The sequence below is a fragment of the Sus scrofa genome, chromosome 9, assembly GCF_000003025.6.
Source record: "Sus scrofa isolate TJ Tabasco breed Duroc chromosome 9, Sscrofa11.1, whole genome shotgun sequence".
NCBI classification, from domain to species: Eukaryota; Metazoa; Chordata; class Mammalia; order Artiodactyla; family Suidae; genus Sus; species Sus scrofa.
In genome coordinates this window covers 129525949-129540242 of record NC_010451.4, presented here as the reverse complement: position 1 = coordinate 129540242, position 14294 = coordinate 129525949, and the positions used below count along the sequence as shown (strand labels likewise).

The window sequence follows — 14294 nt, the reverse complement described above, 5'->3', positions numbered from 1 at the left end:
TTGGAGAGGCTCTTAGGGTGAATTGGGTACACAGGCATCTTCCTGTGACCCCTTTCAGATGAGTGAAAGGGAAGAAAATGCAGATGGAAACAATAAAAGCAGTTTAACAGAGCCACTGTAATTATATATTTCTGATAGCATATATATATATATATATATTTTTTTTTTTTTGGAAGCCCAAGGGGAAAAGTAGTTCTCAAGATTTTCAGAGCCACTTACCCAGTTTTCAGAATCAGATGTGTTTAACTCTACTAATAAATATGAATAACCCAGTGCTGAAGTTGAGAGAGAGCTGTTCTTTCAACGTCACTCAAACAATTGCTTGAAGGCTCAAGTCAGTGCCTTCAATGCAGTTGACTTGGAGGCATCTGGGTCTAGTTTGAGGGGTTTTGTTTCTGTGTGTGGGTAGAGGCCGGGGGAGGGGGGGGGCTGTGGGAGTTATTTATTTATTTGATTTTGTGAATCGGAGTTGTAAAAGCCATCTGAAATATTCATGCAGAATTGTCTGAGAAGCCCGTTTCTGTTTTATTTACTGCACAGTGGAACAGCCACAGCGGATTAGTTCTACAATACCCGTAACAAAAGCCCAACAGCTGATGCATGTGATGTTAGGAGGTGACAAAACAGTTAAAGTATGCTGCTGGCTACAGGCAAGCAGTCAGCAGATGCAGACAAAAGGGTTTGTGACAAGAATAACTCTCTCTCCAAGGCGAGCAGTGAAGAGTATCCAAAATACCAGTACCCTTTTCTCCTTGACATTGTCTTCTACAGTCAGCATTTTAGTGCCCTTTTATAGTATTTTTTTATGGAGGAGAGAGAAGAAGGAAAAGCCCCCGCACAAACTAATTCACCAAAATACTGGCCAAGATTTTACCTTTCCATCAGTTATCCACTTCTGCCCGTAGGTGTGTCTCCTTTTCCCTTTCACCCATTGAAGGTTGAACAAAATAGTAGATGAACAGAAAGAAGATGATCTCCCTTGATAAGATTGTAAGCTACTGATTGATAAGCTTGATAAGCCCTCGGGAGCCTTTGGCCCTGGGGGAAAGGCTAGAGAGAGAGGTCTACGCCTGGTTTATTTTCTGTCCGTTTCAGCAAAGATCATTTCACTGATGAAATTAGGCCAGTGGACCAATTTTTAAAGGGGAGGGAGGAAGGCAAGGTATCCACGGGGAGCTGTGCAAGGGGCAAGGTTTAGGTCCCCGCAAGACACCGATGGATGAGTCTCTGGATGTTTCAGAGGTGTGAAAAATCAGCTTCTCTGTCTCCAGAAAATAGGAGAGGCTGTCTTCTTTTTAACCTTTGTAATTCCCCTTCTATTCTCTGTGACATTCATTCAGCTGCCAAGAGCGTTTGGCAAGGTTTGGGCCAGCGAGCACACTTCCAGTGACCGCTAACCTTGGTATGTCCTGACACTTATGATGAGTGTCTGCAGGACACAGAAGGCAGGCAGCCTGCTATGTCAGGCTTTTATTATGTACTGCAGAGGCTAGGGACAGTCAGTTTAATAAAACAAATCATCCTTGAAGGTAAAGCAACTGGGAAGAGGAGGAGGAAGACGGGGGAAAATGCATCTTTGCCATTCACTCTGATTAAAAAAAAAAAAAAAAAAGAACAGCAAAACAACCACCCACCCAACACACCGTGTGTGTGTGTGTGTGTGTGTGTGTGTGTGTGTGTGTGTGTGGGCTTGCAACCAAGCCACAGACAGCAGACTTGAAAATAGCCTCCCATGTTCCCCATTTCATCCAAGCCCCCAAGGCTCTCCTGTGCTCTGAGGAGACTTGAGTACAAACGATTGTGGGGAAATGGGTGGCTGCTGAGAGCCAAGCCCCAGGTACCTCCTCGTGGAAATATTCTCCTCCAAATCTCAAGGCAAGGAGAGGCAAGACCATTTGGGGTGAGGCTCCCATATCGGGAGGCCTTTTATCTAAGCAAAGTTTCCACTCTCCTCTCCTGAAGAACACTCAGCACCGCGGCTCCCACAATAGCTTCAGAGTTCCAGCCAGAGACTTTGGAAGCCCTTTGTTTTCCCCTGTGGCATGTCCAGAGGCATGGCCTTCCCTCCCCCTCCCAGCGGCCGGCATTGTCTTGCATTCCAGGGACTTGATTGACTGTTACCACCTGATGCTGAGGAGATACTCTAGGGTTCATTCTGCAGATTGCTGGGTTCTATTAAAAGAAACCTAGATAAGGGATTACTTGTCACTAAGGACGGTTCTGCAGATGTTTATTAGTGATTGGAAATCCATTAGGTGTGAAGAGGTACAGAAAAATACAGGCAACACCATTCGCATAAGCCTGAATTCTAAGACACCCTCTAAAAAACATCAGAGAGGACCCCCCCCCCATGACCCTGTTAAGTGGAGTTGGGGAAACTTTTCTGGCGGAGAGAGATACGGGTCTCTTTTTCATGGGTGATATGTCCACCTGTGGATGGAATTCCTTGGCATCCTCTCGGATGATCTGTTGCTACCCATCAATTTACCTCTCTGGAGCCTCCAAAAAAGGAGGAATTGCTCTGGTATTAGAGGATCTCATGATAACTTTTTCTTTTTCATACTTTCTTTTTTTCTTTTCTTTTTTTTTGTCTTTTTAGGGCCACACCCACAGCATAGGGAGGTTCCCAGGCTAGGGGTCTAATCAGAGCTGCAGCTGCCGGCTTATGCCACAGCCACAGCAACACCAGATCTGAGCTGCGTCTGTGACCTACACCACAGCCCACAGCAACGCCGGATCTTTAACCCGCTGAGCGAGGCCTGGGGTTGAACCCGCAACCTCATGGTTCCTAGTCGGATGCGTTTCCGCTGCGCCAGGACGGGAATTCCTGATGATAACTTTCTTTTGTCTAGCCCAATCCTTGGCTTGAGTATTGCCTCAAAGGAAGCACGCAATTAGCAAACCATTTCATTGGTTCACAAAGAATTCATCCCTTCCCAAACATACACCACTAACCAGAGTCTCCTTCTGAGAATCATTCGTGTCATTCCCACTTATTTTGAAGTTACTGGCTCTTCTGGGGTTTTTGAAAATCACAAATCCACAGACTGTCAAGGTTTTGACGCCTCATCTAAGTAGGAATTACTGAAAATGCATTAAGCCAGCGTGGCTTAGTGGAAAAACACCTGAAAGGCTACTTCCCATCCATCTCCATTTCATAATTTCTTTATCTCATAGAATCTCAGGTTCTTCATCTATAAAATGAGTCCTGAGATCTAGTTCAACTCTTTAAATTCTCTCTCTCCTTTTTTAATCATTACTTTAAAATTACCTTTTTTTGGAGTTCTGTGGCACAGCAGGTTAAGGATCCAGCCTTATCACTGCAGTGGCTCTGGTCACTGCTGTGGTGTGGATTTGATCCCCGGCCTGGGAACTGCCACATGGCTTGGGCACGGCCAAAAATAAAATAGAATTCCTTTTTAAAAAAGTATTTAGGGCAATGTGGAACAAAACCGAAGACAGGGTCTCATGAGCTATTTATCAAAGATGATGCAAAAGAATTCTGTTAAAGATTTTGAGGGATACACAGAATTGAAACAGGACTTTTCTTCTAAAGACATCTTATGATAAATTCACTACTATTAGATATAAGTAAGTGAAAAGTTAAATAACATCAAGCCACAAGTGCAAGAAATCTTAAAGGACAGCCCAAGATTACTGTCAAAAGAAACAAATGTTTAGAAGAGGACAAACCCCAGTAAAGACAACTGACCAGCATGGCCAATGATAAGAATAACGGGGTGAAGGCAGCACCCCCCCCCAAAGAAATAGCTTTGATTTGTTCTCAGGCAAACCCAAGAACTACACTTCCCTCCCTGCACAAGTGCCGATGCTGTTCTAGAAGCTTCTCCTTCCTCTGGCTGTCTTGAACAACACCCCTGCTCCCTTGGCCCCTGGGTCCCCAGATCTCCTAGGGGGTCCTTGGAATGGGAGGGGTTCTGGCCTTCTCTGACTTCATCTCAGCAGCTGCCCTGCTCCCGTCCCCTGCAGCTCTCTGCCACGCCATGCCACATCCCTGAGCATTCGAGGAACATAGGTCTCCTTCATGGATCTCTTGCCCATGGCCAGGAAAACCACACTTCTCGAAATGTTGATTTTAATAAATGCCGATGATTATGTTTCTGTAGCATTTGGCTAACAGCTCCCAAACCAAGTAGTTAGAGTGGGTAGTTGCACTGCCTAACTGTTCTCCAGCCAGAATCCCTCTCTCAATAATGCCCGTTTGATAAAGTGTGAAGGACCGGCTTTGGGGAAGAGGGAAGAGTACTTGAAAAGGCTGCGTAATGGCTTTGTGTGTCGAATAAGGCGAGCGGGAGGGCTGATGGTTCCTCCAGGCCCTTTCTGTCCCAAAAATACTCATGTCTATGCAGGAGATTGGGAGAAAATCATCAAAGTCCAGGAGAGAAGGTAGATGAATTCTCGGCAGGGAATGACCACGGGGATGTGCGAGTTGGCACATTCGTGGGGAACAAGGTGTTGCTTCCATGATTTTCCAGGCGGTGTTCGGAACTTTGTCCTAAGAAGTTAGCCAATATGTATGTTTTGAGGAGGGGCTATCCAAAATTTGCACCTTTTCTAGATTCTGGTCGACCCCAGAGGAGGGGGGGGGCCCTTTTGTTCCTGGGGTTTCTTTTAAAGGACAGGTGACTTGTCATGAGAAGCACTGAACTTCTCACTCCAACTCCACATGTGTAAGGCAGGGATGTCAGATGATCATTTCATGTTTTTTTCTTAGCAGTTACTGTCATTATAAAATGTTCCACTGCACAGATTGAGAAAAGAGGGGGAGCCAGGGATCAAATATGTTCAGAGGGACAGTCCCTCCCTTTTACTTTGGTAAATGGCACATCTGAACTGAGACAAAAATCTTTTGCCTCCTGTATATGTGTAGACAGATCTCTCTACACATACAGCTGCAGTGCATTTACTTATGTCTGCACTTACTATAAAAATAAAACATTGTTACTGTATAAGGACCCCCAGTAGAAGAAATCTACAGAGTGTCGGTATCTACTTGGACAGTTACGAGTCCATAGAATGATTCTGTGAATCTCTTATCTTGTTGTGGGGAAAGACAGGCCATGCTTTACCAGATAACTTACAAAGAAGGCTAAATATGTACATCAAGAGCTATTCCTTTTCCTAGACAAGAGGTCAGACTATTAAATAAACAACGACTAATAGACAATTAATAAGCACACACCACGCACTCACACATAGATTAATCACTATGGAAGATAAGGATTGACCAAGAGGATTCTGAAAAGAATAGTTGGAGAATGTTTATCGTGGAATCCCATGACCGAACAAGTGAGCCTCAATTTTCTCACTGTAAAATGGGGTTAATAATCACAGAGTTGTGGGGGAACTGAATGGCATAATTCACCTTCAGGACCTAACACAGTGCCTGACCCAGAAGAAGCACTCCAAAAATGTTGGGGTTTATTGTTATTATCAGCTAAGTAAGTCATTCTTTTGTGGGGCAATTCTAATCTCAAGGCAAAGCAGCTTCCGATGTAGGATTTTAGGACTGCGTACACATTTTGGATCTTGGGTTTTGGCATTGAGGTCATCCTCTTACTCTTTTTGTTGTAGAGAGAGTAACGCATACCTTGGAGATAGTGCAGGTCCCTGTCCAGACCACCGCAATAAAGCAAATGTCGCAAGAAAGCCAGTCCCATGAATTTTTTTCCCCGTGCATGTAAAAGTTACATCAACACCAGCCTGTAGCCTATAAAGTGCAATAGATTATGTCCAAAAAGAAAGTGCATCCCTTAATTCAAAAACACTCAATTGCTAAAAATGCTAAACATCATCTGAGCCTTCAGTGAGCTCAGATCCTTTCACAAGAGTAATATCAGAGGTCACTGATCACAGATCACCATAACAAATCTAACAGTAGCGAAAAAGTCTGAAATATTGGGATTACCAAAATGTGACACCGAGACACGAAGTGAGCTAACACTGTTGGGAAAATGGCACCGATAGACTTGCTCCGCAAACGCACAGTTGCCACAAACCTGCAGTTTGCAGAAAACACAGCACCTACGAAGCACAGTGAAGCAAGCAGCACAGTGAAATGAGGTCTGCCTGCACTTTATTCTTTTTTTTTTTTTTTTTTTTTTTTTGTCTTTCGTCTTTTTCAGGGCCGCACCTGCAGCATATGGAGGTTCCCAGGCTAGGGGTCCAATCAGAGCTACAGCCACCAGCCTACACCACAGCCACAGCAACGCTGGATCTGAGCCACATCTTCAACCTACACCACAGCTCATGACCAGGCTGGATCCTTAACCCACTGAGCAAGGCCAGGGATCAAACCCGCAACCTCATGGTTCCTAGTTGGATTCATATCCGCTGCACCACTACAGGAACTCCTGCCTGCAATTTATAGTGTAAATTACATTGATACACAATTTAGTATTTGAGTCAACAGCCATCTGATAGAAGCAGGAAACAGACTTTGATTTTCTTCATCTACGGTGAGAGTTTTTTTTTAATTTTTCATATCAAAGGCTACTTCTTAGTCTACTTTTGAGAACACATTTTGTTTTCATAATGGAAATATGATTCCGATTCTGAACGATCAGGTGGAGACTTGCTTCTGAAATATACCAATTGGATGAAGTGAGAAGTTCCAACTTTTTTATCCAAATATGCACAGTGGAATCCCAGTTTTTCAGAAGGTCTGCCTGTATCCTTTGCACGAGTCTTTTTCTAAAACTCTCCAAAGCTGTCAACCCCACATTACAATGCTGCTATATATAACAACTTTACATAAGAGAATAGAGGCCGGCCATTTTTAGCAAATGCAGGTGCCATGTAAGCCCCTTTCTGAAAGAAAGAACTTAGCTCAATTTCCTTTGAAGAACTGGAGACTTGAAACTGAAAACTTTATTAATGCCATTGTCTCCTTGTATCAGCAGGTTCCAGAGAGATTCCTGGAAGTTGCGCAGATCACATTACGGGAGTTTTTCAATGCCATTATCGCAGGCAAAGATGTTGATCCTTCCTGGAAGAAGGCCATATACAAGGTCATCTGCAAGCTGGATAGTGAAGTCCCTGAGATTTTCAAATCCCCAAACTGCCTACAAGAGCTGCTTCATGAGTAGAAATTTCAACAACTCTTTCGGAATGTACGAGTAGTCGCAGTCCCCTTTGGATGTCCAAGTTACACGTGTCTAGATTTTGAGTTCATGTATATGTGTATGGGAGGCATGGATATGTTCTGAAATCGGCTGGTAATTCCTCCTCATCATCTTCCTCTCACTTTCTTCCGTTTTCCATTGCAAGGGGATGGTTCTTTTCCTTCCGCCTTTAGTTTACTTTTGCCCAAGGCCCTTAACATGTGGAGACTTAAAATAGGGTTAAGTTTCAGGGAAAAAAGAATGTTGGCGTGTGTAACGTCGGTGTTCGCAAGGGAGGGCATTTGTTAAAGATGCTTTTGCTTGATTGATGGTTTATTGCAACTGGCGGTTGGTTGGCGGAGGGAGACCCGTGACACAGCAAGCAGCTCTGTCTTCAGTGATGTGTCTTTTATTTTCACGGCTAAGGAGATAGGAAAATGCAATGAAACCACGTGATAAACTGAAATGTTTGGTTTGAACTCAGTAAGTAGCTTTTTATCATATGTTTAAAAATAATGCCAGTGGCAGATGAATAGTTCACTTTTCAAAAGTAGCCCAAAAGGCCAGATTTGAAAAAGAAACATCATCACTAACTGTCAAAAAGCCTTTCCTAAGAGAAATGGCCAACACCCCAAACTAGGATTGGTATCTTATGGAGGCAAAGCAATTCGGTACAAAACTGACTCTTTCAAGATGAGACTAGAACCTCGCGTGATTTCTAGTCGCCTCTCGAAATTCTGCAACAGGCTCTTCTTGCTAATAAGTGAGTGGATATCATTCTTCATAGAGAAAAACCCCTATAACGTGTTATTTTCTATTTATCTTGCTTCAGATATGAAAAGGCACATAAGTTTCAAATTTATTCTTTGCTCCACTCTGTTTATATGCTTTAAAAGAGCAATTATTTGTTGAATATTTAACACTTTTTTTTTTTTGGTCAAAAAAAAAAAAAAAAGAAAAGCCAAAACACTATTTTCTGAACACCTTTCTGTGGTAAGGGATAAAGGGCATCCCAGCCTGACCATAAAATTCCTGCCTACACTAGAAGTTTGTTGACAGCTGCTAGTTGACTTGATCTTCCCCTCCCTAGAGGAGTTGGTAAGAGAATGACTTATTTTCATATACATTTCCACACTACCCTGATGGATGGTCAAAGTGGTGACAGTCGATTAAGTGTTTCTTCATTTTAGGTACAGCGTTTTAAGGCAATTGATAAAGTCTCTTCTAATTCAGAAGCTAGTATTGACCAAAACCTGAGAAGCTTGTAGAGAATAGGAGAGTTTGGGAGTTTACCCAAAAGACACAATTTCAGCACACATAAGAAAGCTAGCTGCTATTTCATGCTTTCTTCAATGGTTCTCCTCTTTTTTCTTTTTCTTTCTTTTTTTTTTTTCTTCCAGTTTTTCAAAGATGTTCCCATACTTGCTTTTTAAGAGCCTTTGGGCATTCACATTTGTTTTTGGTAGCTGGGTTTTGTGTGCAGATGCAGTAAGAATTCCTTTTTCATTCTAATAGTGTTTTCCAGAACCCTCCCTCCCCTTAGGTAACTTGATCTACATCTCCTCCAGTGACACGGTAACAAACCTGGTATTTTAGATCACATACAACATAAATACCATTTTTCCCCCTGATTTTTATAAAAATTGCATTTGACTTTGGAGAATGCAGGTTGACCCATGTGACTGACTAGCTGACCCAATGGCTGTAATTTGACATCATTTATAAATTCTGCTGATGGACAGGAATGTATGAAGGCAATTATTGTCAGCACAAAGCCTTAAAACCTGCTGACTTTAAATGAAACGGCGTAGTCCTGTGATGCCTGCATCATTCAGGAGACACAGCCTCTCGCAATGTGGGCAGATCTCAGAAGCACAGGCTGGAACACCCCCTGGCTTCACCCAACACATCACCCAGCTTGCACTCTCAGCGTACACAGAGCTATCAGATCCAATATGTTCTTGTTCCGGCTTGCTTGGGGAAAAAAAAAAAAAAGGTTTGGATAATCATCCCATTGGAATAAAATGCAAACCAAAAAATCCAATCAGCACAAAGTAGAGAAGCAATCTCAACTTGTGGTCACACTCTTTTCACCTTGTTTCATGCCCAGGAGTATGGCATCCATTGTCTGCATCAGTATACAACTGGGTCTTTGCTGTTCCGTGTAATTCATATCACCGTTGTGTTGCCATTCGCAAGGTAACAGGCCAAACTGTTGTGTATTTACCTATATAGACAGATTGCTAGTATCTTCTTGATCTGGGGCAAATTCAGCATTGATTAGTTTTAGTCTCCCCTGCCTTTCTAATTTAAATAGACAAATTAAGCAAAAGTGTGTGTTCACAACCAAATGTTGATGCACTAATCTACGTTAATATCCTCTCAGTGTTCACCGAGGCATAGAAATGATTTCAGAGTAGAAATTACAGCATGAGGATCAGCTCACCTTGTTGTCCTGGAAATAGAACTCAATCACTTTGCGTTCAGGAATTTTTTTTTTTTTTTTCTCTTTTACAACCGTAAAATCTTGTGCCTCCCGGAGCATTGGAAAATGACAAAAGCCTGTCTCTCAAAACTCCTCTTTAACCAGGTTTTTTTAAAAGAAAAAAATCACCGTCTTTCAAATCTTAGCTCAACTCTCACCAAGTAAAAATTGGCTGCTTAGGAGCAAGTTCACTTTCCGAGGTGGGAGGGTGAAGGACGAGGGGCAGTTTACAAAGGGAAACAAAGTCTAAAGTCCTTGTTGAAATACCGCATTTCCACTTATTTTCTGCTAACCCTAAATTATTTTTGCATCTACACTTGAGGTTATAGTCTGTGCCTAGACCTAAATGCACCAGCGGGGGGATTTTTAAAAATCCTTCAAAATACCAGTTTTTTCCCACCAGTACAATTGTTCTTGTGCCTTCTGTGGCTTTCAATTTCATCTTTTTGACTTTATTTCCAATTACTACAGCTGCAATAAACACTAGATTTTTTTTCTGGCTGTTTGACATAACGTTGATAGCTATGCATATTTTGTGTCTTTTTAAAACAAAGCGGGAGAATACGTTTTTGAAGAAGAGAATTTTTAGAACAGTTTGATACCGCAAATTATTTTTTCCTCAATTGTTTGAGCAGCATTCGAGTTTTGAAAATTCTTGTAGAAGCCAATTTTTTGTAACTGTGGTGCAAATCTTGTGTTTTCTTAGCCTAATGAAAAGTAGTATAGAAGCAATATTTCATACCATGTGCTATATATGTGTGTGCAGATGTGTGAACATAAAAACACATACACACATATACACACATGTAAAAATATACATATATATCTGCGTGTGAAGTGGAAAGCTTACCTTTTCCTATCTAGATTTAAGGACCTATTTTAGACATTTGTTATGTTTTGTGAAAAGAATGTTCTATTTGCAACAACAAAACATTTAATTCTTACTGTATCTCTGGCTGTTTAATGAGGACGTTTCACATTAAATGGTAAAACAACGTGGAAGATGGTAGAATGTAGTCATTATTTAAGGAAATGTTCACCCACATATTTCTGAAGTTTGCTTTGTGCCTCCAAGTATTATTTAATTAAAGTGTTTTATGTTTGCAGAATCTTTGTTGCTGTGCTAAGGATGTGGGTGAATATCATTTTTTAAAATTTTAAAAACAACAAAAAAAAAATAGCAAAACAAAAACACTAAACCAAGAGGGGAACTTTTATAAAGCAATGTAAATATTTAACCCCATGGCTGTTGTTACGTAAGACATGAGATTTTAATAAATAACTACATTCTCACAACATCTGTTGAATTTTTTAGGAACACTTCGGTGACTGTATAGACAGTTGAAAGCATTCTTGAAAATCCTGCTCTCTACTTTTAAAAGATAACAGTCTCTTTCATCAGATGTCAAGGGCAAGGGTAATGCAGTTTCTGTAAATTTATGAAATTTCTTTTCTGTGTACATGAAGGCATTTAGTATGTAAACCCTCTCCCCACCCCCCACACCCGTGCATACACATACAGGTTAATAGTAAGTCATAAAGCTAAAGATTTAGGGGGCTTTACAAATAGGATGTCCCCCAGAAGCAATCATAAATTCATCAGAGACAACGTAGTTTACAGACTCCCTGGAAAGAAGCAGTGTACATGTGAGAACAGAGCAGAATCTCTTTGCCATGTATATTATAGAATCTTCATTGGTGTGAATAGTACAAATGTTTCGTTCTGGTACAAACTCTGTGTTTGCAAATGACAAGAAACATTGTTTTCAAAAAGCTCCCCTTAAAGAACGTAACTGGTTTATATGAGTAAGCAGTTACTGTATTGCACTTACATGTGACGTTGAAGGAAATGCAGTTTTGTCTTCTGTAGATCTGTTGGTTGTAAACCATCTCTAAGTCTAAAGCTAAAATGCTCGTTCTTCAGAGCTGGGATCAAAACTGGTATTTAACCTTTGCATCTTCTTATAGTCATCCTTCTAAGAATATAACAGAAGCTGGAAGCATCTGGACTTTGAGTCTTTTCAACTGAGCCCTCTCTCAAATCTAACACCCCCAGTCATGCCCAAACAGGAGCAGAGAAGGCAAACAGACTGGCCCTCTTTTGTGAAAATGGATTCATTCCTTATTTTTAAAATATTTGAATCCTCTCCCTAGGGGGGAAAAAGCATTTTAAAATTGTATATTACCACTTCGATATGAGCATTGGAAAAGCAAATATATTTGGGATTGGTCTCAGCGATACCTAGAAGAATCAAAGGTCATGGCTTCTCCCAATATTGTCCCAGCCATTTCTCATCTGTATATAGTATAAACCGTGACAAAACACTGCCTTTATATTATTTAGCAATATGTTGTAAATAGCATTATTAAGCTTTTTTTTTGTAATAAAGACCCTTTGATTTGAATATAGTACAATAACTGAACTGATAAAGTCAATTTTTGATTTTTTTTAGCTAGAGGCAATTTCAATTGTGGATTTTTGTTGTTGTCTATTGTTCTGAAGACTTTGCATAATTTATTGGTTTAATTTATCCTAATTTATTTGATGAAGGTGTACAATTTTGTATTACCAAGGATGTACTGTAATATTAATTGATATGATAAAAAAAATGAGACTCCCTGTCCATATTAAAAAGTAAATAAAAAGGTGCAGTAGACAATTGATTTTAAAGTTAAAGTAAAAAATTTAGTTTGGCAGCTACTAAATTTTAAAACAGGAAAAAAAAGTTGTTGGGGGGGAGGGGGGGACGGGGGTTTTACTTTGTGTGTTTAAGCTTTTGTATACTCTCCAAACTTTTACCTTTTGCTTTGTACCACTTAAAGGATACAGTAGTCCAACTGCCTTGTGTGCCTTCCATCTTCTCTTAAACTGAATGTATGTGCAGTATATATGCAAGCTTGTGCAAAATAAAATATACATTACAAGCTCAGTGCCGTTTGATTTTTTTTAAAAACACGTGACATTCAGTTTTGGGGCCTCTGTCCAACTGTAGGACAGCAGGCTAGTTGTGACCGTAGTACCAGTTATGGAGTTGCCCTTTTATTACGATTTTTCATGCTGCAGACCTGACATGGACACATGCAGCTCCTAGAAATGATCTTTGTGTCTTCCGACATTTATACTAATTGGCTCGCTCGCTTTCTGAAGCCTCTTCGCACAGATTTCACTTTAGCCCTCCACATTTAAAAACGACAAACGTTTTTGGCTCAAAATGATATCGTGAGCTCAATTCAGCTCAATTGCGAATGTCTAATGATTCAATGATTCGAAGAACAAGAAAAGATGTTCCCCCAGAGTCACAGGATGGCAAGTATATTACTTAAAATCTGGGGAGTGAGAGCTTGTATTGTTTCTACGCTGGCTGAACGCCGAACCAAGTACTCGTGTAAATTCAAAACCTCTCTACAATGTACCCTTAGACATGATCGGCGGCAGGTTTCATACTAAGAACATTGGGTGGGTGGCTTGTGCAAATGTCCTTCATCTCTTTTGCTTTGGTTTAAAGTCATGTCTCCTTGATCCTCAAATCAGGAACACGAAGAATCAGCAGAAATCACTTGCCTACTTGCAGTTGACCTGCTAAAGGTCACTCACAGTTGCACCTCCCTTTCCCTCCACGCTATGATTGAGTCTTCATCTTCTTTTGCTTTCTCTTCAATGATGAAAGCTTTATATTTGAACCCTGTTGTCATGAGGGTGCTTAGAATCAATGCATTCTCAAAACTATTAAATGATAACAGTATTTTTCCGCTCTCAGCTCTTTTTCTATGCATGGCACAAATTTAAATTCCAGCCTTCCTAACTAAATTGTGCCAAAGAGCATGCCTTTGTCCCTCTATGCCAAATTTTTTATCCCCTGCTTAGAGGAAAAAAAAGGAATCCCCCCCACCCCCATTCCCTTCTAACTGCTCTTGAAAGAGAGAGGGCATTTGCACTAATGTCATCGCTTCCATCTTCTTGTAGTTCCTTGTACCGATTTGCTTTAAATCAGATTGGATAATCCGGGCAGCGACTAAGTCTCTAAGAAGTTGCAGCAAGTGGTGATGTTTTTTGATAGGAGGTTTAATTAAAATATAGCTTCAGCATTCCCTGGTGGCTCAGCAGGTTAAGGATCCAGCATTGTCACTGCTGTGACACAGGGGTCATCCCTGAGGGAACTTCCACATGCTGTGGGTATGGCAAAAAAAAATAATAATAATTAATTAAAATACAGCTTCGGGAGTTCCCATCGTGGCTCAGCAGTTAACGATCCCGACTAGGATCCACAAGGAGGCAGGTCCGATTCCTGGCCTCGTTCAGTGGGTTAAGGTTTCGGCATTGCCATGAACTGTGGTGTAGGTCGCATACACGGCTTGGATCTGGCATTGCTGCAGCTGTGGCTGCAGTGTAGGCCAGCAGCTGTAGCTCCAATTGGATCCCTGGACTGGGAACTTCCATATGCTGGGAGTGCAGCCCTAAAAAGCAAAAAAACCCAGCTTCAAATCATTGCTTTTATGTCTCTGACAGCAATGGTCTAGATTAGTGTGTATCACCACTCTCGATATTGATCTGAATCCTGACCGCAAACCTCATTCCACCTACATCTGTCTCAATGCCTGCCACTGCCCATGTTATACTGTAAAGCTTCCCCAACTTGTAGTAAAGAAAAGGATGGTTTTACTCATTGTATCTCCATCTATCATCA

General features: G+C 41.2%; 1 protein-coding gene across 14 annotated transcripts in view; it reads left to right on the top strand.

Annotated features, from left to right (window-relative positions):
• PROX1 (prospero homeobox 1) overlaps positions 1–12539 on the top strand; it is a 55990-nt gene extending 43451 nt beyond the window's left edge. For 8 of the 14 annotated variants that reach the window (XM_005656755.3, XM_005656752.3, XM_005656754.3 and 5 more), the window contains one exon: positions 6921–12539. In XM_005656755.3, coding sequence (XP_005656812.1) covers positions 6921–7109 — 189 coding nt within the window. In that variant the 3' untranslated portion in view covers positions 7110–12539. 14 annotated transcript variants of the gene reach the window in all.